General features: G+C 43.7%; 1 protein-coding gene across 2 annotated transcripts; it reads right to left on the bottom strand.

The window, feature by feature from the left end:
• Positions 1 to 783: 783 nt before the first annotated feature.
• Positions 784 to 27826, bottom strand: RHOA (ras homolog family member A). 2 transcript variants are annotated; one of them, XM_086619154.1, is made up of 5 exons: positions 27737 to 27826; positions 9140 to 9297; positions 6419 to 6539; positions 2983 to 3113; positions 784 to 2062 (listed from the first exon to the last, which is right to left on the bottom strand). In XM_086619154.1, the coding sequence occupies exons 2-5, from the start codon at positions 9293 to 9295 to the stop codon at positions 1889 to 1891; spliced, it is 582 nt and encodes a 193-aa protein (XP_086475280.1). In that variant the 5' UTR covers positions 9296 to 9297; positions 27737 to 27826; the 3' UTR covers positions 784 to 1888. The 2 variants fall into 2 exon arrangements, with proteins under 2 accessions (XP_086475280.1, XP_086475279.1); XM_086619153.1 differs by lacking the exon at positions 27737 to 27826 and adding an exon at positions 15775 to 15895.
• Between the last annotated feature and the right edge of the window lie 150 nt (positions 27827 to 27976).

The following is a 27976-nucleotide window of genomic DNA, read 5'->3' as shown; positions in this document are numbered from 1 at the left end:
TGCAGGAAAAGGAATCAGGAACATTGTCCAAAAAAGAAAAAAAAGTGACATTGGCATTTTTTCAGGACATAACTCAGGTGCAGCTAGGTGCTCGGTCACACAGATTGTCACCAGCAACTGGACTCCCTCCTGCCCAGCCCCGCAGGCAGAGGCTCTCAGCTCAACAGCAGCTGCTCTAAATACCAGTACGAGCGTGCAGATGCACTCTGCTGCTCCGTAGCGCTTCTCACCCAGAAGCACAGTCTGCTCTCCAGCGTGGGTGTGGCACAAATGCCCGTACCTCGAGCCCATCACTCGCTGCAGCGCTTGAAGGCACCCCTCGTGAAAGCGGCATGGCAAAGGCACTGCCACGCGCAACATCTCACACGTGCTCCAGCGCAGACCAGTGTGGTGCCTACCACCGCGTGCTTCTACAGCAACACTGCTGTCTTCTCCTGCACCCCCTCCGACACAGCCTCCTCATGCTCGTCTATTCCCATGCCGACAAATTCAGCCCCACTGATGCGCTCTCATCTAGTCCGAGTATCAAAAGCAGCTCCTGGGAAGCTTTGCCGCGCACTGCGGGGGCCAGGCAGGGCGAGGGATTCCACCTCCGCTCTGCTGCAGCGTCCGGAAGCCGCCGCGAGCAGCGGATGGGTATCGCTTGCTGGGAAACAAAAAAAGTATTAAAGCACTCGCAACGGCTCAGCGAATCCTATCACAGCTGTATCAAAAATGGTGTTTCTGATTCAGGCTGTCAGACGCTGGGCCAAAAACCCAGAGTGAGGAATACAGACACCAGGATACAGGGAGCTTAGAAAACTGCCTTTATTCTATTAGTTGTTGGAAAAATGAAAATACAGAAAGAGTTTAGTTGGCTGCAGAACAGCAAGAAGTTCACAGGTTAGGAGTCTGATCACTACATGGTAACCAAACTTACACAAAAAGTTTCTTTTTTTTTTCTTTTTTTTTTTTAGTTTTGAAACTGGGTCCAGCAATGAACTTAAGGCAACTGAACAGTTCAGAAGCTTTGAGTGTGAGCAGGCTGTCTTTTCTCATCCCTACGGCACGTCATGGAAAAAACTCCTCCTGGGTGTGCAGACCACTCAAATCATTCAAATGGGTCAGACTCTTACAAATGAACGGGGGAAGAGGATCAGCTGCTTTCCATCGGACTTTATTTTCAAATACAGTTTCTTAAAAAACCCAGAACACCTTAACGCAGAGGTTACAAGTAACAGTATTAGGAAATCCAATTATACAAAAAATACTACATCTAAGCTGGGGTAAATAGATTTATTTTTGGTAACATACATTTAAACTGGCACTAATTACACAGTAACTAAAAGGTAACTAACATGAAACCACAGAACCCTCACTTTTCCTTAGCTGAATGGGACTTGGTCATTTCAGAGTGATCACATTTTCAAACTAATGTTTTGCACCGCTGAGCCATGAAAACCAGATCTTCCTAAATGTGATAGTACTGAAGCTACACTCCGTTCCACAAACAGCCATGTAACTGTTGTACTCAATTAGCATAGGACGTTAGTTATAAAGTAGTTACAGACCAATCCTCTGTGTTGACAGCTTTTTCTCTTTCTAGAGAGAAGAAAGAAGATAGAGAATTGTCTTCAATTAGTGCCTGGCATATCCTGTGAGTGCAGAAAAGGTTTGTTAGAGGAATGTTGAGGTTAACCTTGGGTGCACAGATGAATTTGATGCAGATTGTTATAAAAATCATGGTTGGCTTCTAAATACTGGTAGCAAGATGACTCGATTTTTAAATCTCTTAAGTAAATTATAGATAATGAAAAAGGCCAGTAATCATACACTAAGATTAATAAACAGCACTTCAAAATTACTCAAGTGCAGGGTGCTGCTTTGGCCATCTTCTTCTGGCCACACTTTATAAGAGAAGGCACCCGGACTTTTTCTTGCCACGCCGGGCTTGCAAAGCAGCTCTAGTGGCCATTTCAAAAACCTCCCTCACACCGTCTTTGGTCTTTGCCGAACACTCCATATACCCAAATGCACCAATGCGGTTTGCCATATCTCTTCCTTCTTCGGGTTTGACAGGCTCCTGCAAGGGCACAGAAGCAACAGGTGAGAACAATCCAAAGCCACACCGACACACACCTGTCATCTTCCCTTTTCCAGCCAGCTTCCCAACCAATGCAAGGGAATTTCTGGATTAAACGTGCATAATTAAGTGGTTAGTTAATAAATTGCTCTTCTGAGAGCAATCCTTTAAATAATAAAGGCAGACTTACAATAAAATTGGCTTATTTTCTCAAGATGCGGCATGCACCTCAGCCTGGATTACACAGACAGGGTGTATGTTTGCACACTGTGCCAATGCTTGAGGACACGATCAGTTTTCTAACACGTCTGAGCTTGAAGGCTGCAAGACTCTTTGAAACTTGAGCAAATGATTGCTTATTTCTGAGGAAACATTTATGCAACTCTCTGCCACAACTCTAACAAAAGCCTATGAACAAATCCCAAAATTAATGCCTCAGTCTTTGTATAAAAACACACATTATGCAACAGGAGCAAAATTTCCAGGACAGAGCAGAATATCTGCAGTCCCATTCCCAAGCTGGGGGTTTCAGACTCAATCTGAAAATGAAACCTAGTGGTAGGCTCAGGAAGGAGCTACAGCGCCGGTGGTTGTCACCTCAAACACCTACCAACAGAGCTGTTACCTTTTACATCCTGAACATACAAAACAAAGAGTGTTTTGCATGCACTTGATGTGTTGATGTCTCCTGATTAATTCCTTTCTACCTCAGGGATCCAGCTCTCCAGCATGGAGAGCAGCTGACTGTTAGTAACTCAATATAGCCATTTTCATTGTTGAGAATGCTTTTTCTAGAAACTAACTCTCCAAATATGAAAAAAGAAACACTCAACTCAAAGCTGCGGACGCCTATTTAATGCTCTGCTACAACCACTACCCGTTTTCTTCCTTTATTGTAAGACTATCAGAAAGGAACCTGCCTGCTTCATTTTGGCCAGCTCTCGTCTTGTGTGCTCGTCGTTCCTCAGGTCCTTCTTGTTTCCTACCAAGATGATAGGCACGTTGGGGCAGAAATGCTTCACCTCTGGGGTCCACTTCTCTGGGATGTTTTCTAAAAAGAAAAAAAAAAAAAGAAAACAGAAGTATGACAGTACTAAAACCCACTTCTGAGGAGAGTTTTATTTAAAGTTTTTACCTGCTGCCTGAGTGGTTTTAGCTTGTTAATCCACACTGATGCCTTTTCCTACTCTTAATTTGGGAGGCATGTAGAGCTGTTCCAGTATTGCCAAAAAAGACAAGCCTGTCTATGGTAACTTTAAGGCTGAAGGACACCTAACCTCCTGCCTTCTCTACATCTCTCAGTAGCTCCTTGACAAGGGTTGGCATAAGGTACTTTGAAGAACAGCATGCAGAATTCTGAAGTGGGAAGTTATGGAATATTTTGCTTCAAGAGAAACATTTTATTTATCTCCAGAAGCTAAAAATGGGCACAATCCTGTAGCGTAAGTTTTTACATGACTTCTCCCTTTTATAAAGCATCATCAACCAACCAATAACAAGAAATGTTATTCTATACACTAATTTCAGATGCACAGAAACAGAGACTTTGTGTAAGTCATTTGCAGATTTTCCATTTCTCCCTATCTGCAGCAAATGAATTTGAGCTCATATACAAGAAACTCTTCCCTTCTAACATAACTTCCCTACATTACTTTTTTTTTCTTAAACTGAGCTGCAAATGGAAGACCTGAGGGCTTCTGAAAGCAAAACCTTGATAAATTCTGTAGAGCAGGAAGTGTTGAACAGCCCCAAACATTCGGCTTTGCTTTCAGAAGCTCTCAGACATCTGAGATTCACCAGTGGATGTACCTGCAGGCTACAAAACCTCTTTTTATCTTCGTGAAATTCCATTCAGCTTTTGAAGAGACATTAATGATTATGGCATTGTTTTCTCGCTTGAAAGAACAACTTAGACAAGCATTTTGAAGCCAGTTTTTGCGCTACAGCCAGCACAGCAATTCTGCAGCTGCACCTGGAGTGCTCAGGGGGTGCTGCCCTCTGGACGCTGCACACCTGAAGAGCCGTCTGGCAGTTCACTGCTCCCTGCACCGCTCCCAGGGACACAGACGCCCTGATACTGGTGAGCAGGAGGGGAGGAGGGGGAGGGAAAAACAGCCAAGATGAGACCTGACCCTCTGCCTCCACTGCTCAGGAACCCATCTTGTTCCAGGGCGGCCGGTCAGTTAGCTCCCAGCTGCCAGGGAAGCAGCACGTGCAGAGCAGCGAGCACAGCTCAAACCTCGTGCATAGCTGTTTACAGCCACACCAGGCACGACCACAGCTCCGCTGCCAACTAAACCTCAAATTGTTTTGGAGAGAGACTAACACAATGGAAGACGCCTCTAAACACAGGATTAGGTGGAAGTGACCAAGAGAGAGATGAGGATTTCCCAGATGTCAAGCTGGCACTGATTTTTCTAAAAAGACACTTTCACACCTACCTGCCCTTCAATGGGTGCTACTCTTTGGAGGCAAGGCGAGAAATGAGACTGAGCAGCTCTCAAGCATTACCCCAGTCAGACTGTAACGCCACCGTAACATCTTAGGGAATATTTTGTTTGCTCATTTACTCAAACCATCTGTGAACTGTGGCAGGAGTGGCATTTTTCAACCATTGTGGTAGCTGTGTTCAGGACTAATGCTTCCATTAACTGCATTCCTGTGCTTCCTGGATCCTTTTTGTCTCATTCTTGTTTTTTCCTGGGACATAACTCTAGTAGGCAGGGTTCATCCATAAGATAGATCAGAGGTGTAGTAAAAAAAACCTCTCTAAGAACAGCTTACTGCAATCATGATCACTCTGGCAGTAGAAATCTCCAAAGGATTCAGTGGTTTAGCACATTTAAGAGAGAACTGGTATCCCATTTATGATAATATCATATTTAAATAATTTTACACCTGTCATTAACAGACAAAGGAGTGGGGTCTCTCGCTTTTCCTGGCTAAGAGCTGCCTAATGCATGGACATAATTTTGATCAGTTACAAACAAGTACCAGTCAGTCAATGTACAGCGGGTTCTTGTCAGAGCACAGCTGGTCACACACAAACAGAATCGACGTGCCTAAAGATCTACCTTAACATTATTTGCATTCTAATAAGAAACTTCACAAATAGCCACTAGTGAATAAATCTCACTGTGAAAAGTAGACAAGGGAACTTTTACCGAAATTCAGTTGTTTAAGAAAGTGCTACCATGATGTATTTGTCTAGGAGACTACACTGGACGGATGGAGTAATAACTATTTTAAAGGGACAGAAATCAAAGTTCCAGAGACATTGAGTCTTAGAAATGAGAGTATCTCTATCGCCTGCTCCTTACCCTCTTCAAAAACATCTTTGTAAGATCAAATACTTTGATATCTAGACATCAGATTTATAAATCAATCAGTGAAGATTTCAGTCTTGAACTCCACACAGAAGAGGTGTGTATCTAGTACACAGATTCTCGAAACGTATGTTTTTGGAGCTCAGAAATCATAAATCAGGCAACTCTTCTTCTCTGTTCTCCATCACAAGCAGATGTCAGTCACTGGAAAGCAGACTAGGAGAGTGTAAACCTCCAGTCTCTGATCATTTCCACCAGTGTGAGAGCCCCTCTCTTTCAGGGCAAGCGCCACTCCAGTGTGGTTCTAGCTCACATTTTTCAGCCACCAAGCAGAGAGCAAAAAAACCCTCAGCCTATTTGAGATTAACAACTCAGAGTGTTTCACGTCCATCTCTCTTGAATAAAAGGAGGCGGTGAAGGTGGTGAAAGCGATGAAAAAGCTAGTGAAAGCTTGCTTTCCCATTTACATAGAAAAGAAGTTACTCTATTTCCCTGGATGTATCATGGTCTTGAGTATATAAGAATCTGCAATTTCCAAGGAGAAATTAAAAAAAAGTAAAATAAAATAAAACCTTGCATGGGCCATGCTGCTCAGTGGACACCTTATGTACCCGCAGGGCGCCCGGACACAGCAGAGTGCAGCTACAGCCTTCCTGCTTGCTCCGGGTCACCACAGCAGCACCTCTCAAGAGACAGCACACCAACATGCTGCCTTGGCCCACCAGACAACGCTGCTGATCCGGGCCAGGGACCTGCCTCCCTGCTAAGTGTTGCTCAAATTATGCAGCAGAGCCCTGGGTAAACACAGCATGCTGCTGAGGCTTACAAAATGCCACTCAGCATTGTTGAAGAATAGAGTTTCCTTTAAGATCTTAATGTCTGAAAACTATACATTGAAACCAGTAAGAATTTTGAAACTAGAAATGCTCTCAATCATTACAGCACATAAGAATGTATTTTACAGCACGATTTCCAAGGGGAATACAGCAACACAGAGACGTAGGTCCCATTCAATTAGTGATCTACTTACCTAAACTATCGGGACTATCAATTGAAAAACACATAAGTATAACATCAGTATCTGGATAAGAAAGCGGTCTAAGTCGATCATAGTCTTCTTGTCCTGCTGTGTCCCACAAAGCCAACTCGACCTGCAGAGGAAAGATCAAGGCAGTTAGTCCGATCACCAGGGAACGATTCAGAAGCTAGTAACCCAAGAGAAGTGGATAAAATATTTCCGTTTACACCACTCAGAAGGAGGAGACTACAAAACAAACCACTTTGACAGGAGAACTACTAGAAATTTTATGTTCCATAACTCCAAAATTCAATATATTGCACCTTATGAGACTTTTGTTTATATCCATAACTAGTGTCAATTCTCTGAAAGGACATAAAAGCTACCAGCAGAAAAGCAAGACACAAGGATTGAAGGGAATTGTCTCCAAAGGGCTGGGAATCTCTCTGATAAGCATTCCAGAAATACCAGTTTTCAGTGAAAGTGGACTCTATAAGTATACGCTTTTAGGATTATTCACATCTTAAATTCCTTTATGGCTGGAACCTGTAGTGACTAAGAAATGTCAAGATTGTATTTACTTGTGCACAAAATCATTAAAACTCCATCACAGCAGAAATTTACTTTGCAAATTTGTAATTTGCTTTGAAATAAAGCCAATTTGTGTGCAAAGCTTCTTGTTACTAAGAACTGAGTAGAGTAGCTCCTGTTCTCAATATTTCTACTTACAGTGGATCTAGGAAAGAACATCTCAATAGGATTGTTTAAAACTGTAGAAGGAATAGCCAATGTTTAAACTAGGTTAAAAACTAGAATCAAGCTCTTCAGGTATACTCTTGCTTGAGATTCTCTGATGCATCTGCCTTTGCAACGGAGTGAGTTCCTTCTTGTTTAAGCTCTCACATTCGAAAATTCCAGGAAAAAAGTCCACAGCAGCTCAGATAAAGATAGATGGGCAGAACTGGAACCCCAATGCGAGCTTGAACATGCAATGCAAATGTCTGGTTAAATTGTGAAAACACAAAGCCTTAGTTGCAGGCATATAGAAAAAAATTATTCGGTATTTCAGTCAGAAATACTCCTCTCAGAGTCACCTCTGCATTTGTATTTGTAAATGTGGATTTTGTGGCAAACGTTCGTATTTTTTAGAGATGTCTGCTGAGAGTTCCCTCACATGACACTGAAATCAGCTCCTTTGCTCTACCTAAAAAACCGCATCTTGTACCACTGCTGTTTTGTCTTCACATGGTTTCTGAACATCTCTGGTAGAAATTCCTTTTCTAGGAAGACAGATGTAAGCGGCCGTCAAACAGAACAGTCTTAAGCACTGCTCTCCTACAAACTTTTCAGTTTTCCGAAGACAAAGTGCTTAGATAAAGTACTTAATTTAGTTACAAAGAATTCAGCTGACATTTCCACAACAGAAAACACACCGCTCAAGCTGCTCATGCAATTTTTATTTAGATACCAGCAGCACACAGCCGATAGGGCACAACTCTCTGTTCAACCTGTTCAGAGATGCAGAGATTCAGGCAGAAGGCAATGAGGAAGTTTGACTAGGTGATAAGAGAGAGAAATTGGTATCATACATATTTAAACAATAGTCCTTAGAGTCTAAGATACAACATAGAAACTGCAGAAACTGTCACCTGGAGGGAAAACATGTTCTAGTATTAGCCTAAGAGTAAATTTTGTTTTACCCATTCATATCAGTGGGGAGAGAAAAGCTCTCTTTAGGGCAGGGAAGCTCAGCGCTGTCAGCATCAAAAACATGCTTGACATGAGGACCCATGGCACTGAGGTCAGCTCTGTGTGGTTATGGTAACAAAACAGACATGTGCCATGGCTGCCTAAAAGGGTTTGAAAATAGCTCAGCATTCAAGGTGCAAAGTTTCTGCTTTGTGTGCTTCTGGAGTATCCCAGAAAGTGACAATTTTACACATCACACACTACCTTGCGTGACACAAATGCAGAAGGCAACCCATCCGATGTTTCGAGAGCAGCCTTCTGAAAACTGCCTCTTGGAGCAGGTGTCTGACATGTTTGCTTGTCCGGCAAACAAAAGGACTTAGAGGTCACACAGATTGAAAACTGACTTTCAAAATTTTTAATACTAAAATGAAATATTTTAATGATGAATTTACTGAAGTACAGACTGAAAATGAAGCTCAGTGAGCTGTGGGTACACTTGGCTGCTAAGAATTGCATTAGCTCAGACAAGCAGGACAGATGATGCTGGTGTACACTATAAAAATCAAATCCCTTTGAAGCCTGTCAGTCATCTCTTCTGAAGAGGATCCTGTTGCCAGGAGTGAGTATGAAAAGAGACTCTCTCCAGAACTCGTCTTTGTTAATCACAGTACCAGATCCCTAGCAAAACAAGGACTCCACTACGCAATTCCAGAGGCTAGTGGCCCAGTGTCCCCAGCACGTAGGCACATCTTTGAATCGCTCCATCCCCTCCCACCTATTGCAACATTTTGCTTGGAATAACCGTATTATTTTAGAATCTCAACATATAAGATTAGAAATAAGTTGTTAAGCAGACATTGGATATGAGCAGGTTCTAGCAAGGCCAGTATTTTTTCCACAAGAACGTGCTTAATATTTAAAGATATATTTATATGAGCACTAAGCATGTGTACTAACCACTTATTAAAGAAGTGTAGAAATCCCCATGCTATTCTGAATAAATGCGCGTTCATTTTGACTGTTATGGAAGCATACACATACCTGCTTTCCATCCACTTCGATATCTGCTACATAATTTTCAAAGACGGTGGGAACATACACTTCAGGGAACTGGTCTTTGCTAAACACAATCAGCAGACAGGTCTTTCCACAGGCACCATCACCCACTATAACCAGCTTTTTTCGAATGGCTGCCATAGCTGAAAAACAAAACAACGACTTATTAATTCTTCTGCTGCAGCTTTTAACTGTGATGCTAATAATTAACAACCACTAAGCTTCCAATTAATAAGAACTTTTAAATCGGGTCTACACGTCCATCAGAGACACAGACAGGTATGTGGAACCACATGAGTTCAAATTCCCATCCTTTTGAGAAAAACATTCCCCAGGATTTGTCAATACACTGGTGAGTCACTGGGTGCAAAAATAAGCGAAAGGAGAGGAGACCAGCCTGGTTTAGCATTTCTTTACCATTTATTCTAAAGGTTGAGACAGCAATGTCCAGAGACAGCGAGGAGGCAGCGCTGTCCTAGAGCACCTTCTGAGAAGTGTCTTTTAGCTAACTGAATAAGAGATGCTGCAGTTTCAGGACAGTAATGTTTTCTTGTCACGCTGAGCTGTCTGAACTACAAAGTGCCAGAAGCTGTGTGGAAGTCAGCTGGACCGAGGAGCGCTCCGCTGCCACGTCAGAGCACCAACAGAAGGATCTTGAGGTAACCAGCCTGCTCCTTGAATTACAGCCACCACGCTGCAAAGGATTTTGGAAGCTTGTGTCCCACTCTCCTCAGCCTGCTTTCCTGGACATCGCTGTTATCAGGTTATTTTGCCTGCGACCAGCTTACATTAAGTAAAGGGGAAGAGAGACACCACCGTGGTGCTCCACACAGATCTCTGCTGTTCAATGTATTGATATTGGCAACACAGAAACCAGTGTGAACAGTGAGCTGACAGTTTGTTAATGAAGTTAATAATGAAGTTATTCCAGATAGTTCACTGTAAATATATATCTAATTACACACAAAAGGAGAAAAATTGTCCAAATTTCAAATGTAAGACATGGGGCTCCAAGCTGTTGATTACACCTCATGAGCAAGATCTAGGGTCAAGTATTAAGCTCCCGGAAACAGAAGCTTGGTAGCAGTCAAAAAGAACAAAATGAAATGGCAGGAACTGCTAGGAAGGGAACAGAACAATGACACGACCACCCTACAAATCCGTGGCTCGCTCACGTGCTACTTTGGCCTCAAAGACATTCTGAAAGCTTGAATAGGTTTAGTAAAAGCCTAGAGTCAGGGTGGGACTGAAAGAGATGATTGTGTTGGATGTGGCAAATTTCTATGCAGTTACAAGTGGCCCAAATAGTATGGATAGGGACTGATTGTTCATCATTGCTTCCCACAAACAAATGTGAGGAGAGAGATACAAAGATAGTAGAAGAGGGTTCAAGCCCACCAGAAGGCAATGAGGCTTGGGAACCTGAACAAGAGGATGTTGTGGACACAAGAAATTTATACAGGCCTAAAGGACATTGGGCAAGTATATGGAAGAAGCTTCTTGTGTGAGTTAAAGAATGCAGAAGCCGCATCTGCCTTAGAAAATCCCCGTAGTAAAAGTACTCTGAGGCTGAGAGAGGACTTTGGGAAGCACTGTATGTATGTGCCTGCTCTATTCTTTCTTTTCTCTACACACACAAGCCAGAGATTTAGGGAGGGACTCAGCTACAAGGGACTGGAATAAGGACAGACTCGTAACTACTTTCTTCTCCATAATATGAAGGCACTCCAAGGCAAGCCGCTTAGTCATCCCATGAAGCTTCCTGGAAATGGAGCAAACAGCAACGCCACCCTAGTACCTACCATTGCATGACCAAAATAGCACAGAGGGAGCACCCTTGTGAGTTAACTTTTACCGTGACAATCCCAGTACAAAGCTCTGTGAGGATGACTAGGGCTGCTGGCGAGGGAAGAAGGGCTTAAGGAAGCACAGGAGAGAATTAAAAGACATAGCAAAAATGTTGTCTCCTTTCCGCCTCTTCTCTTGCCATATGGAATTAAATAAAAAAGTAAAACTAACCATCTAAAAGCAACCTTTAGTACTATTAAGTGGCGAAGAAGCAGTGAGTATTACAGATTCTGTACTTCTGCTCCAGGTGCAAACAGAGAAAGACCATTTCAGCCTATCAAGCAGCAAGGGCTCAAGGACTTGTAGAGCACAGCTTTGCCAGACACAGCTCAAGTAATCCAAATCTATCCCCAAAACAAGCTTCTTTCACCTCATGAATATATATGTACACACATTCAAGTTATTTACCTTAGGGTTTTGGGGTTATTTTTACATTTGTGGAAGGTTTAAAATGATCCGAGCTTTAAAAAGGTTTTCTTTCAGTGGTTTTAGATGGTTTTGAATACTTTCTAGCAGTGGTAATATTTGATTTTTACAGAACTGGAAATCATCTCTCCTCTGTACCAAGTCAAGATCAACGACTTACAAGTTCTACCTACTGCTAGCTTTGTCTCATCTGCCCTTAAAAACTGTAATGCTGAGTCCTACAAAACCTCTAAAGTTGTTTACTCCACAATATTTACTATGAGAAAATTTCCCCCAATGTGTATCCTCAACCTTCTTTGATGTAATGTAAGCCCGCTACTGTTGATCCTATGTGTCATGGGCATAGGAGAATGGATTATTCCCTTTCCCTAGTGCAGTTGAGAATACATGCCTTCATTTAGTCTTCTCTTCAGGCAAAACGATTCCAGTTTATTCAAGCCTTCTCTCTAAACCATATTTCCTAGACTTTCCTGTGGCTCCCTTCTGGGCACGGTCCAGTTGGCACAAATTTACCAAAGCACAGAGCCCAAAAGCTGAATCCAGTATTTCACCTAGGGCTTTACTGACATTAACTAGAGCTGAAGGACTATTTTATTGATCTTCCAGGATATACTGCTGTTGCTTAAACACCATACTGGAAGTGTATGTTTGTTTGTTTGGTTTTTTCTCCTTTCCTCCCCAGAAGACAATGCTGCTGATACATTCAGCTTTTAATTGTTGACAACTCCCAGGTCTTTTTCATTAGAACTGCTACATAGTAAGTTGCTCTACTCACACAGCCAAATGTTCTACTGTCACGCTTTTATTTATCCTTCCTCTGACTTACGTTTTATTCTACCTCTGTGCTCTAGTTCTGTCCTCCAGCTTAATCATAGCCGTTCTCAGAAGCAAGTTTAGTAATCATAATCATCATTCCCAGATAATTATCTAGGTCACTGACGAAACCACACTGGAGACAAATTAGGTGGATGACGGAATGCGATAACCTGTCCGTCCTCAGTATCCTACTTCCTATGCTAGCGGCTGGAGCTCTGGCCCTTGATCACCTGTGTTAACCTGCAATAGCACCTAGGGTAGGTGACCTTTTTGGCATCATCTATGGATAACTGTCTTTTTCTGTGGATTAGCAGATCAACTCTTCCTTTATCTTCCTCTAAATACTTCCGTCACTCTAGATTTTTTTTGGTAAGCGTTCCCTGCCAGTTCAATCTCATTTTATGCTTTGACCTTCTACATACTTATGCCTAAGGTATACAAGAAAACTGCAATTCTATAAAAAAACCCAAAACAAACAAACCCAAAAAACCAATTACCTCTTTTCTAAGAAAAGCCTATCATGGAACTCTCACTGCCCTATCTCTCCCGAGATCTTTTGACATTATTTGGACCCGATGTGGAAGACCACTCTGTCAACCAAGGTGCCCTTCAGCAACGTATGCTCAACCACTTCCTTCCCACTCCTTAGGATCCACTCCTTAAGACCCTGCCTTGCTCACATTCTTACGTGCAGGACAGTCACCAGGTCATCTCAAACCTGCTAACAGTCCCTCCCATCTAGTACACTGAACACTTAGGTAATTAAAACTCCCTCATCACCAACTTCAATGGGATCCTGCCATGATGCTCACAAAAAGCCTCAACCACCTTATCTTTTCTCAGTGACCTATGGCACCCTCATCTTTTTTACTTTAGTTTTACTTTCCAGAGCATTACGACAGAAGAATTCGCTCTGCGTAATGTTCTTGGAACAAACGTGTTGTATAAAATTAAATTCAGAATGCAAAGACCACTTACATCCTTGAGCCTTTCCCTTGCCTCCAAAGCCCTAGGAGTTGCTCTTCTCAAGTGCTCCCCCGGCCACGCAGCACAGGCTGAGGCTAGTTTGTTTATGGACCTCAGCAAATTTTCAGAAACAGCTCAGATTATAAATGCTGGGCATACAGGGATGGCTCAGTATGTCAGGTCTGATCACTGGATAAACCCCGCCATCAACCTTGGAAGGAAGTCACCAAACATCACAACCGCTTGTTTTTTCCTGACATTAGTGGTCATAAACTTCACAGCTTTCTGGTACTTGAAGTTTCTTCTCTACTGGTGAGGTTGAACCCTTACTCGCTGCCAGAACAATGTAATTCACTTCAATTCAACACTGCTATTGGGCCTGCACCCAGCTTTCTTCTCATGACAGGTTCATCTTGTCTGTATAGCTGAAGGTCTCCATGCACGTGGAAATTGTTCTAGTGGTGCTACATGTCCAAAACCCCCATGTTTGTTCTTCAAATTTTAGCAGATAGCTGGACATGGCAACAGCATCCCATAACCCATGCATTAAGCATATTTACAACAATAATTTCCTAATTTAGAGGATTCAGAATAGAGATGAGCATCTTCTAGCTAATTATTTTTCATTTAAAAAAAACCCCACGAACATTCCTATCCAGTGGGTAGCTATAAGGGATTTCAGGTTTGGCAAATACTCAGAAAGGAAACATCTCCCTAGCACAACAGAGAAAAAACCTGATTGCTTAGAATGGAGCTACATCTTAGTGGTGCACATCACAAGGACAACACTAACAGCATTCCCACCAGTCAGGTATTTCTGCTGCATTTTGACACACTCTGGTTTTCTTAATCAAGTATTCTGAAGCCTGGAAACATATCAAATTTGGGCTAGCAGTAAGTTTTGACAGGAATAAAAAAGCACTTTTCTGGCCAAAACCTTTCATTTAAGATGTACGGCACTTATGTTAACATGCAAGTTAGTATTTGCTGCAGTACAGCCTGTCACCAGGGAGTGTGTGTCTACATTTACAGGTAAAAAAAACCTATACGAAGTACCTAAGAGGATATGACAGACCAAATCCAAGCTACCACTGCCTCACCGTAACTGAACATAAGTATTACACATTCATCCTTTTACGCAATGCACAGAGCAGGGAGAGACCAATAAATCCAGAAAGCTACTGGAACAGCATCACTGACAATGCACACAGAACACTGAGCAAGAAATATTCTTGTCCCAATTAGCGTAACAGAATGGCTGCAGTGATCTTCTAGGGAATCTGTTCCATCTTCTGCAGCACAACAGGTCTGCAATGTTTCCTACTCTTAAATGAAGCACTCCTGCCACCTTTGCATTTATACAATCCTTAAAACCACGTAGTCTGCTGGATTCAAAGTGGAAACTCTCATAACATGACTCAAGCGACTCATCTGAATGGAAGAGATGCAGTCATGACATTTCCTCAACCTTGGCCAGTGCTTTTCGCAGGTATTACAAGAGCTTTAGACATCGTTTACTCAATCCCGCTAACATCACAGGAGGTTACAACACAAGGAGCTCCTGTTTGCTGAGAGTTGCCACACTAATATCCTTGTTACATGAAGCTGCTATTTCTAAGTGCAGTGATGCTCCAAGACTCATGTAGCATAAAGCCCTGCTTGTTAAGAGAATCTAGCAAATACTCAAGAAGAATGAAAAAATAGGAAAAATATCTTTTTCACGTTTTAAATGTATTTCCCCTCAGGTATTATTGTTTACTGCAATGGAATTTGCCTCTTCTCTTCAGTGTGCTATTTATTTTTCCAAGGAGCAACATTTCCAGTGCCTGTTCTCCTGCAAATCCCAAGGCTACACAGTACAAGTGAGGACTGTGGACACACTGTTGACATTCTGAAGTTGGATAAGCCGGTAACAAACACATCAGGTTTGCTGTCTTCCTCTGGATCTCATCCTGGAGAAAGTAATAAGGTGGAAAAAACACCCCCTTACCATCACATATGTATCCTCACTAGATTTAATTTCAATTATCAATCAACTACCACTAACTTTATATTGCCTGCTATGTCATATAGGTAGATCCCTTGTATAACACATTGTTTTGTCAAAAAATATCTGGGTTACTGCATATGCCAGCAAGAACTCAGCAGAAGCAGTTCAGCAGCACCATTAATGATGTTCCTGATGCTGAAGGGGAAACATCCTTTAAATTCTTTCCCACCTAATCTTGCTGAAGTCCTTAAAACCAAAATGTTACAAAGCAAAGGTTTTGAAATCTTGTAAAGACTGCTCTGCTGTCGATTCCTCCACACTCAGAACTTTGGTGCACTCAGTTTGGTACTGAGCAAATTACAGCCTGGCACTCTTCTGACTTGCTTCATTTCCCCTTCACTCAGTCAGCCCTGCCCTGGGCCAGCAGGAGGAACAAGAGCAAGGATGAGGGACCAGAAGATGAAACCCTACTCGAGCATCCCCCATCCCGACCAGTCAAGCCCTGCCCTCTACCTACCACAGGGGAGAACTGCCTCTGAACCAGGACCTGAATTTACTCTTAAAATTTACTCATTTTTGTTCAAGTTTGAGGGAGAGGAGGAATGATTTTCCCCAAAGACTCCAGTGATGAAGAGTACATGGATGAGCAGGCTTTTCCCACAGTTTTCTTCTGGCTGCTTAGCAAGGTCTGGCATCAAAACTGAGAACCACCAAAACAGTTTGAAGCAGAAAGCAGATCAGCCCAAAAGCAAATAGGTCTGCTTTTAGGGTCGCTGTACACAGACAGTGAAGAAACAGATTGAATACGGAGCATTTGTGTGAGGGAAACGGTCCAAAGACCATGGGCAGAGAATGGGGAGGGGGCTGGCAAACAGGCCAGGAGGAGGATGGCAGAAGGATGTAACTGCTCAAATCCACTCTCCTCTAGAGCAGAATTCAGGATTCCCATATCTCCCAGCTGTATAATTGCCAACAGGAGGCAAGTGTCTCAGCATTCTCCTCCATTGAAGTCCTAGTGGAAAACATCAGCAACTATACATTTTGCAACTTGTTTTCTCCACTATGTTTTTCATTAGTGAAAGTATGTATAAACAAACGTCAGAAACATTGCAGTTTGCTGTTGAAATGTTATTCATGTTACCTTAAACCAGCTCCTTTCACCATACATAAGCCTATGTGTACTATCAAGCTATTTTTTTTTCCACATAACCCATACAGGATGGGCCATGCTCTTAAATAGCAACAGTTGTGAAGTAAAGGAAACTATGACCCCATTTCACCTCTTACAGAAGTTGCAAAATGGGTAGCAAACAGCCACGGGACTGCGATAAGAGTAAGAAAAAAATAAAAAAGAAAAAAAAAAAGGATGATTCAATCACATAAAGGACTTAGATACAACCTGTGCTTCTGCCACAGGTTTCCTAAAAGATCCTGGAAGAACTACATACACCAAAACGTGCTGCAAGTGACCACTTATTTATTGCCTTTATTTCTGAAGGCATCCAGAATAGAACTCATCTGTTCAGCTGCACCGAAAGTAAAGCCAGACAAATCCCATGCTCAGAGTGATCATGCTCATTTGGTACCACGTACAGCTTGAAATCAAGTATTAATGGGGTAGAAACACAGTTCAATTACAAGCCATTGGAATACAAACACTGAAAACATGAAAGCAGTCACCACTATAAAAGAGACTGTCAAACACAGCTTATATCAATAACTGAAATTTACTTAATTCTGTGCAAATTTGCCTGTGGACACTTGCATTCATAAACTGATATGCCACATTATTTAAAGTGTTGCCAACAAGGCCTTTGGGAAACAACTATATTTATATTCCCTACAGCATCCAGCACAGAGAGTATTTTGACAGTACTGCCAAACAGACCTATTTCCAACTACGGCACTATGTGGGAGTAGTTGGTAAGAAAAAGATATCTGCTGGTGGTTTTTGGATGGTTGCATATGAAATTTAACACTTGAAAAAAGTCCCAAAGCTGGCAAAGCACAGGGCAGGCTACTGACATCACGTATTAAACGTAATCCACAGTGAAACAGAGATTTTCTATTAAAAGACCGAAGTACAATCGAAAAAATGACATGGAAGGTCAGCATAGTATCCAATGGGATTGAAATACTGGACATAGGTCCTCCAGGAAGGTCCTCGGACAGGGTGAGCAGAGCCTTCAGCTTTCTGCAAGCAGTTTACTCAGACTGTCTGTTAACCATGCTCAAGCCTGGCAAGTTTTACTAGTTTGGGAAGAGTGCTTTGCAAACATAGCTGTACGTTTCCAGAGCCAGCTTTAAATTGGGAGCAGGATAGCTGAGTTACAACCCCAGCTAACTAACCTCGCCAGGTCTCAGCTAACTCCACAAATAACCAGCTCAAGCCTCTTTGTACCACATCACCAGAACTGGGAGCAGTGTCAGCTTAACTGCATTAGGTCTTAACAACGTTGGTTCCATGCCAGCCCTGGCCAGCCCTTAATGACTGATGAATTTTGTACAGTCATAAAGAGCCACCCAAAAGTACAAAATTGGTGTTTAATAGGCATGGGCGTACAATGCTTTTCCGTTAAGCACACAGTATGCTGTTTATGCTGCCTCTACGATGGCGGCGACAGGGCAGGAGATACCTCATCCAGCATAAAGCCTGCCAGAAGATTTTAAGGAAACCTGAATCGGCAGTCAGTACTAGATCCATGCTGTGTGTCATGCGGACATATTACGTCTAAGCTGAGATATCATGTGAAGTCTCAAAGCTGGATTCATTCTATCAAATTACAGCCTTTGCCCTTGCTTTCCTCTTCAGGATAAACCCTGTATGACAACATACAATCCATCTGACTCTCAGAGAAGGAAATCGCTTTGGATTCTGATCAATTTTCTTGATCTCTAACCACCACAGGAAAGAGCAAAACATTTTGCTTTGCTCTCCTGCCCTGTACAGCCCACCTGCCCGTGCTTTGCAAGAACGATGCCCCAGCACGATCAAACACTCTCAGGGACACACAAACTATCTTTTGTTAAAACATCCAAGCCATGACCCGTGCAACCCTCTACACCCAGTGCTGTGTCCCGCAAGCGGTTCCAGCATGGATGCTGACCAGGGGATCAACTTGTTCCTGCAGCTAAACTTACATTTTCTACATCTAGAGATTCACAGACCATCCTTTACTACAGGTTTACACACATATAAAATGGGTATATTGACTTGGGACTTAGGTCTCTCCACCTTGGCACCTGGCATTCAGGATCAGCTTAGGAGTGGATTCCTACAGGAAAGCAGAAGAGGAAAAAGGAATGAGAAACTTCCCTCTCCATGCTCTTCAGCCTCCAACCATTTTCAGCTCAGGATTTTCCTGGGTCAGATGTGGTTCCCATGAATTTGGTAACCTCAAACAGATTTCTCTTCCATGAGCTTGTCCAGACTCCCTTTGAAACCATGTAAACTTCAAGCACTCACAACATCCTGTTGGAGGGAGCTCCCACAGCTTAATTACACATTGTGTGTAAAGCCACTTCCTTCAAATTCAAGATTATCCCTATTAGTTTCTTTTGTTGCCTCCTAACTCCAAAATGGAAAGAGAGCAAACAGTTTACCTCACTCACCCTCTTTCTGCTGCTCACACAACAGACCTTCCAGACTGAAGCATCCTAGCATAGAGTTGTTTGTTGTTTTTTTCCTTTACACCTTTGACCGTAGCAACTGGCTGATCTATCACCTGGCTGCTCCTAGCAGATGGAATAACAAAGTGGTGGAGGTGTCATGGTGAAGTGCTTCAGCCAGGATGGCCCTTGGAAGCCCAGCGACGCAGCACCTTGTACCTTCCCATCTCACATCGTCCATCGTAGCTCCAAAGACACCAGGGCTGCTGCAACACAGGCCCCAGGAGCTGGAGCCCAGAGAGACGCTCCGGTTTTGACAAGGTGTGCTGTTATATCCATCCACACCGTCTCATGGAACCACACCCTGAGCTGCATTTCAAGTGCAAACAAGCTGCAGCTTGGTCATTCCCCAGCACACTCCCCAGTTTCACTCCTTGCACTCAAGTGTAGACTATCTCGACTTTCAATAGGTGATAACAGAGAATCTCCAATCATGCTTCTTGCTCCAGCAGTTAGTTACATTTTCTGCGTTAGTGATGAGGTTTTATTTGTCACTTCCTCTTTATTTGGCTTCTGCAAATTTCCTCATACTGGTATTTTGTGTTTCTTCCAGGTGATTGGTAAGAAATAACAGCCCAAGAGCTAACTCCTTCATGTTCTTACTAGACACAGATTCACTTGAGTCTCCACTTGCCTTTTAGAGCTGTCCTCTCTCTACTAAATTTAATATGAACGATATTGATTTTGAATCGGCTTAGCTTCTCACCGAAAATGACGTGCAATTACTGTCAAGTGCTAACTGAAGGCTAAGATGAACACCTGTACTTAAGAACCAAACTAAAACAATTAACACTAATTGTTTCTATTTCCCCCAGTCCAGGTTGAGTGACATTGCCTTAATTCTTTCCTGAATGCTGTGTTACTTATTCCATTATTGTACCTCGGATTGATGTCTTAGTCTGATGGGATTATAATCATTAAGGTTGTCCTACTTCTCTTTATTATTACTGCATATTAGCATTCTTTCAAACTCCTTAAACTGCTGCAGTATGTAAAGAGCTTTCTGGAAAAAAGAATTACATAAAACTCCTCCATTCTCAGGTCAGAGATCTTCAGAGCTGAGATATATATGAAAACAGAGGTGTCAATTACCAAATCTGGTCACATTAGGAATGCAATACCATTCAAGTTTTTTGCTTTTATTATTTAAAAAGATAATAAAAATACCTGGTTACAGGGAAGTTCCCTGTGTACAGATAAGTAACTGGCAAAAGATAGGAAACCAGACAGAAAGAAAAGCTCAGCTCTCACAGAACACCACCAGTGTAACCTGCACAGCTCGACATTCTTAAATGACCTGAAAAAGCAAGGAAAAATACAACAAAATTTAAGGCTGATGCCAAGATGTTCTGGTAATAAAGGCAAGGCCTTCTGCGATGAATTTCAGAACCTTAACAGACTCTGTCTCTAAGCAATAAAATTTGAAATAAATAAATGCAAAGTGATACACAAGGTAAAAAACAGATCCAACTTCCAATATGAAATGATGGACTGGGAGCTGATCACTGCTACTCAAGGGCAGTGTTTTAGGGTTATATAGTTAATTCCTTTCAAATACAAGCTCAACACTCTGAAGAGCTAAAAAAATAATTAAAAATTCCAGTATTATGAACTAGGAAAAAATGAAGAAACCAGAAATCATTAAGCTTATGTAGGAATCCACAAGCACACCCGCATCTTCTGACTGTGTGCAGTTGTGATCCTACCCTTGTAAAAAGGCTGTAAAGAAACTGGAAATGACTCAGAGCAGGACAGCACGGACGATTAAACTATAGAACAGCGTCCACATGAAGAACAACTATGGCAGAACTGGAAAAAGGACAATCTGGAAGAGATGCAATCAGGGAAGAAAACAACTACAGACACTTCTCTAAGATCCTAAGCAGCGTTGAGAAAAGTTGGGGCCTGAGCAGTCAGTCTTCAAAACAAGGACAAGGGCACACGGGATGAGCCAGGTTCGGAGCAGAGGCAGGCAGGCCTCCCGGCAGGGCACATAGCAAGGCTTCGTAGTTTCTTCCACATTTCACCTTTTTAGATCCATAATTTCTTAGTCATAGGTTTCCCTTTGAGCTCCCTTTTTCTCCCAGTTACTTTTCATACTTTTGAGCTGCTTTGTATTTTCTACTTTCGGTTTCTACTTTCCTCCTATTTCATCTGTAGGGCGTTCTTGCATTGTTTTTTAAGTGCAAAGAAAACAGATGCCTTCATTTCCTTTCCAAGTCAGGTTTTTATTTCGCTTTCAACACTTGATTGGGGAAAAATATCACAAAAGGAGGTTCCTGACACATCTTTTTTAAAGCTTGTTTAAGCCAAAATTGTTAGAAACTAAACCAGCAACATGTGCAAGCAAAACTCTGTCTTAACATTGCCACCATGCATCCTGTTTTGCAAACACCAAACTTAGCAAGGTCCTTTTGGTCTACTACAAGTTTTCTTTGTTCTCTACTATCTGCAAAGTTCGCCCCCCTCTTTCTATATAATTAGTAAAGTAACACCATTTCAGAACTCAGGGAAGAAGAGTAATTCCAGTATCTCTCCCCTGCTTTATTATGCCATGACGAGTCCCTCCCCAAGGCTGAAGGTAAAGCTGGGACTACAGGGTATTTTGTCCTCAAGACCTGTGGCTGCCGCTGCAGTTCTTCCACCCTCACTTAACATTCTTGTTACTTTGCCCCTACTGACTAGATCTTTGTTACATGTAGGGACGATGACTTACGAGAGCACTTCTCTTACGCAATACCAAGTCCCAAGATTACTTTGCGCAAAATGAGATTAGGGCTTAATATTGAGGTAATTATAGTAGATCTGTGGATTTCCACTCGTGCAATCTGCAAAACGCTTTAATTTGTGCCAGTTTTTTTCTTGGTATCCTCTTTTCCCAGACACCTCCAGCACATCAAAGAGGATGCGGAGCACCCACATGCTGAAAAAGGCAGTTTCTGCTTGCAGGAGATGGCTCTGTCTTTAGGCTGCCACTGCTGCCCTGGACCTGGCAGCAGAAGCACATACGGACAGAGAAACCAACACTAACTCTTCCAGACCATCATCTTACTGCACCCATAGCTGATGCTCTCACCTGTGTTCCTTCTCCACTCCCACCACAAGACATCTGGTCTTGCACCGGTTCAGATCAAATACCCATCAAGTCCAGCACCCTGCCTGACACACAGGAGCAAACATGTTGATACCTCTGCAAGTGTATTTGCTCAGTTTCCAGCTTGGGGTTATTCTCAGGTTTTTTATTCTTTGTGCTCAACAGCCCATTTGACAGCATTTTCTTCTGTGATTTCATCTGTTTTGATTCTAAAGCCACGTAAATCGTTGTCATTCAAAGCACTTTGTGGCACCGCATTCTGCAGCCTCAGTACAGACTGTGGGAGAGGCACCGTCGGTTTTGATCCAGACCAGACTGTGCTCGGTCACATCTTTGCCAAGCTGAAGGGTTCTAACCTTTTTAAGCATTTCTTGTATGAAACCATTCCCTGTCCCTGATCACTCTTCTCAGACTCCTCTTTGCTTTTCCAGTTGCACTGTATCATAGAATGGTTTGGGTTGGAAGGGACCTCAAAGATCATGTAGTTCCAACCCCCCTGCCATGGGCCAGGGACACCCTCCACTACACCAGGTTGCCCAAAGCCTCATCCAACCTGGCCTTGAACGCTTCCAGGAATGGGGCATCCGCAACTTCTCTGGGCAACCTGTTCCAGTGCCTCAAAGTCTATCTTCCTTTGCGCAAAACCACAGTAATCATTGTGCCCCTCACATGATCACTATTGCCCATTAAACTCACGTTTTCACTGAATTATTACAAGCTCTTCCTCCTAAGTGGCAATAATTATCTTTCACCCCATCGGTGCATAAAAATAGATTTTTATTTTCCCCAACTTCATATTTATCTGGAAAAAGTTTAATTTGACATTTTACTGCCTATAATTCGATGTCAGAAGGCAGAGCTGCAATTCTTCCTAGTCAGCTCTTGTCTTTTCTTCCCTTACTACTCAACACCTCTCTAAACAGATCATTTATGAGTATGTTGAACAGCACAGGTGCAACACAGATCCCTAGTCTTCCCTTATCCCAAATTCCTTTCCTTGTGCTTGTCAAGTCATTCAAAAACTCCACTAGATTTAAGCAGCACCGTTTCCTTTTTTTGCAAAGTCGTGTTGACTTTCTCCCACCATAAGCTGTTAGTCCATCCGTTTACTTTTTTTTTTTTTTTTTAGAATTTATTTTTTAAAAAGGCATTGAACTCTGTGATATCCTGCTAAACTATCGTTAAGAACTACTACCTTGTAAGCCATCTTCTACTTCTCTGGCTTTAAGGTATTAAGTGAGAAGTTACATAGTATAATTAAAAATTTGGTCATTTCATCCCCAAGTTTCCTTTGGAACCCTTGGGCAAGCACCATCTGGTCTTGGCATTCTGTAACAATATTTACAATTTTGCTCCAAAAAACTTATTTGCTGACACTTCAAGCAGAGACAGATCTTCCAAAGAGTCCTGTTCCCCATAAAGAGAATTTCTGGCACAGGAACCTCTTTGGATTCCTCCACAGTAAACGGGAATGCACATAAGTCATTTGACTTCTTACTGACGGCTTCATCATCAAATATTTCTTTCACTTCTTCATCATCTCTTGGCCCTCTGGACTCCAGCAACTTTCTGGCTTCTGATGTACTCGGAAAAAGAAATTTTTTATTTTTTCACTAGTAGTATGATGTTGCTCAGAGTCTTTCTGGCGGGTCCTTATATTTTTCATTTGACTCGCCACAGTTCATGTTCTTATTTACTTTTCTGGTCAACTTCATGACTTGAACTTTCTGAAGGCTGTATTCTTATTTCTAATACTTTCTTTATCCCAAACTGCATGCTCATTCTCATCTGTCAACATTCCACAGTATAATTTAAAATCTTCCCAACAACATTTTCAATTTCAAGCGCAGAAGCCTAGTTCTGCTGTGGTTTACATGGAACCCAGCCTTTCCAAACAGCTTTTGGAGTGAGGTTCAAAAAACGAGCCAATTCACTTTGTCAGTACCAAGCCAAGATCCTACTGTAAAACGGCCTTCTCATCTCACACAATGTCAACAGAGCAGATAGAAGGTGAAGAACAAAGAGCCTCCAGGTGTAAAATATAAGAAAAATGAAACATTAGCAAAGAATGCAAACAGAGATAACTGGTATTTGGGCAGCTGCTAGTTCTTTCAAACCACTGACAGACACAAGGACAACCTTCCTTAAAACTCTGAAGATGAGGAGGAGGAATCACTTTGTACACATCCACACTAGAGATCCGCTCCAAATGTGACGGTTCTGTCAGTACACAGTCAGGTGAGACAAGACTATTTATTGCTGCAAAGCACTGCTAATTAACCGAGCAAAGAGACTGAATTCTGCCCCATTTCTGATTAAAAACATTTAAAAAAAACAAACAATCACCCCACAACTGTCAGAGCTTGCGAAAAAAAAGACCTCATATTCACTGTGGGTGCACTGCCCAATTTTACTTCGTATACTAGTGACTCTCCATCTGTTCCTTCTACTAGGGACCTTGGTCACAAAGGCTGGTCAGAGAAGACAGTGAACCTTGTTCCGATTAGTTTAATTAGATGATTCACTTACGAAAGACTAGCTGCTAGTTGTGTGTATGCAATAGTGGATGGCAAATAATCTTAATTAAAAGGTGATCTAGGGATCTCTTAGTTCTTTTACCGTCTCAAATGCCCTTCCCAAGTGAAAACATGGAGACAGGAAAGGGACAGAAGAGAGGATGGACAGATCAGAGTTGCTCTACCAACTCCAATTATGCTTTTGACAGCTTTTGTTCAGTTCAGAATGAGGCGACTACAGAGATCACATCAAAGCCAGAAGGCACCCGGGCACCTACCAGTGGTGTAAAATGGCTTACAGCAACAGTAACCTAACCAGTGCACCAAAGACAGTCTTTTGGGATATTTGTGCTTGTTTTTGAGACAATCCCAAAAGTAATAAGCAACTAGTTCTTTCCACTTAGCTACTAGCTATCTATACAGTGTCTAGTGTGGCAAGAGAGGAACCACGCCGATACCCAAGGAGCAGAGGATTTTCACCGTGCACTCAGGTGTGCCCACTGGCACAGCTGTATCCCCGGGAATGAAGGTAAGCTGCCATTAGGTGCATTTATTTTGCACAGCGCTGTTCTGTATTACGGTGTTTTGCCCTTACCACTCGTTTACTAGGACAGACTCATCACGGATCAATTTAAGATTTAAAGGGCATGCTGGCTAGCCTTTACCGACATGCTAACGTCCTCAGACTCACCGATCAAACTTTTCCTCCACGTTAAGGAAATTGCATTTGAAGACAAGCGGTAAGACAACACACCAGTACATCAGAGTTTAAATGGAGGTGGAATAACGCATGGACCAGATTAGAGTTTAGCGTAAAAGATGGTGTCTAAGCGGAGACTTGGAAAGAACCTAATGACATCTCAGCAGCAGGGGATAAAATGTTACAGAGAGGCTGAATGTGAAGATACAATAGGCTAGTAAGAAGGTGGTAGTAAAGATCAGAAATTTCTAGGGCTGAGTGACCACAGAAACAGTGTAAAGAAGAGCCAACAGGGTTCGGGGCAATGTAAATACGTTCAGAGAAAAAGACGAAGTGAAAAAAGTAGGAAAAACAAGAGTTGCCATTAAAAAAAACGAGGAAAGATGATGATATTCCTAAGCCTCTCCAAACAATCAAATTGTTTTTATTTGGAATTCGCTTATCTGAAGAGCCATCGCTAGTCCTACATCCTGGTGGCAGTTAAGATCATTTAGGATGTTTTTACTGTCAATTCCTGGCTTGGAGAACTCCCCGCCCCTGGCGCTTGATTGTTGTGGCACTCGGCCAGAGCGTGAGTTTGGTGAACGAGGAGGGATAACATGAGTTGCTCGGCTTAGCTCTCTGACTGAATTTCTTTTGCACTTGTGTGAAGGTGCATTTATGTCTTGAGAAATTATTTAAAAAAACAACCCAAACATGTATTCTAGTGTTAAATGATACAAATCACCCATTAAAATTAATTTATGCCAAGTATTTATGCTGAACATGCTGTTAAGCATCCCAGTGAACTAATTAAAATGAAATAAGGCTAATGGCAATTTTTCTTTTTTAAACATGCAACCTTGGTCCAAATCAGAGCCAGAATCAGTCTGCATATTTGAAACAGAAATGCGAGTGCCATGTGGCTTGAGACCTAGGTAAGTCCAGAACAGGGCAGGAGGAGGGCACACAGGTGCATTAGGGTGAGAGCCCTCAAAAGAAAGTAAATATTTTCATGAACAATCTTTTCAGGGAGAGAAAGACTTTGTATTTCCCTACTGAAAAAAATCCCCAAATAAAGCCATTGGAGAATCCAATACTTTGAGTCACAAACAACATTTAAGACAAGTAAAACTAATTTTTGAGATTTCTGAGATAAAAAGAGGATTATAAAAGTTTGCTTTTAGAAGAAGCGCACTGTTTTAAAAATCACACAGACAGAAGAATTGTTACCTAGTCTAAGCTCTAGCGGGGGAAAAAAAGCAACACACCCAACATTCCCTAGGAAGTTTCAGGATTCAGTATTCTCCGAATTCTACATCAAATACAGAAAGAGCGGGTGGGAACCACTGCTCGTGAAGGGCTCCCTGCCACAAACAGGTGAACTGCACCGAGAGAGAAACAAAAGCTGGATATGAGGCAGCAACTAAAAACAAACAAAGCCCCGTTCCAGACACCTCGCAGAGACAAACTTAAAAGGATATCAAAGTAGTTAAGGCATCGTTTCACTGGGGATACTACTTTGTCCCGAGTCTCGGTAATAACTTTAACTCTGTAAACCTCTATAATAAGTTTTTGGGGATTTTTTTTAGACCCAAACAAAACTGAAGTAGTCTTGAGGCTCCTCCTGCCCCGAAGAAAGGGGCTTCCTGGCCAAGAAGGTCTCTGCAGTGTGTGATTTTAAGCTGACAGTTTTCAGTGCAAGGTAAGGCTGCTGTGCCACACGAAACCGATGGCAGTAACGGTTCGTTTTCACGCCAAACCGAGCGCTTTGCTACGCGCTCGCCTGCCTGCGCGCGGCCCGTGAGGCTGCACCGGCTTCGGCTACGGGGGAAAAAGCGAAATTAAAAGTTGCGCCCGCACTCCGACAGGCGCTTCCCCCCTGGCTGAGAGGTTAAACGCTCCCCAACCCCGGGAGCCCACCCCCGCGACCCGGCCCCGCGCAGGGGGCTCCCGGGCGCGGCCTCGCTCACCCCCGCGGCCCGGCGCGGCGGCGCCTCCCGCGCGCCCGGGTGACGTCACCACAACAAGCTGCCAGTCAGCCGGGTCACCCCCACCGCCCGGTGCCCGCTCGTGTCACACCCCGCGGCGGGGGGTGGAGGGGGGAGCGCCGCCTCCGCACCGCCCACGGCGGAGCTGGCGGGAGCGGGGACCCTGCCGCGGCCCAGGCGCCGAGGGCCGGGCGAGGCGCGGGCGGCTCCGGCCGGGGGAGCCCCCGGGGCCGCGCCCCAGCCCGCCCGCCCGCCCCTCCCCCGCTCCCGCCGCCCGGAAAAGGCTCCGTTACCGGCCCCGGAAACTTGGGGGCTCTCAGGAGGGGTGGCCGGGCCGCCGCACACACCCTCCCCTTTTGTGCTCACGATACCGCCCGGACGCGGCGGAGAGAGGCTCGGCCGGCCCGTCCGCCCCCGCCCGCAGGCCGCGGCGCGGGCTCCCGGCGGGGGCGGCTGGGCCCCACCCGGCGGCGGCAGCGACGGCGGCGTCGCGAAGACGGGGGGGAGGAAAAGCCGGCGAGCCGCCCCCCCTCAGGTGGCGGACAGAACCCCCCCCCGTCCCCTCCCCTCCCCTCCCCTCCCAGTACCTGCGGCCTGTGCTGGGTCTCGCTCCCGCCGCTTCCTTGCTCCAACAGGCCCGAGCTCGAGCAGCGGCGAACGGAAACGGGCGGGGCGGGGGCGTGCGCGCTCACCGGCCCGGCGCGACGCGGCGCTGCGAGCCCGCCCTCCCTCCGCCGGGCCCCGCCCGCCTCTGGCCCGCGCCCGCGCGCGCCCCCGCCCGCCCGACGGCCAATCGGCGCGGCCGGGCGCGAGGGCTGCCGGGAAGG

This window comes from Tauraco erythrolophus, chromosome 12 (assembly GCF_009769465.1).
Source record: "Tauraco erythrolophus isolate bTauEry1 chromosome 12, bTauEry1.pri, whole genome shotgun sequence".
Lineage (NCBI taxonomy): Eukaryota > Metazoa > Chordata > Aves > Musophagiformes > Musophagidae > Tauraco > Tauraco erythrolophus.
The sequence above is the reverse complement of the archived record's forward strand: the minus strand, read 5'-3'. Positions and strand labels throughout refer to the sequence as shown.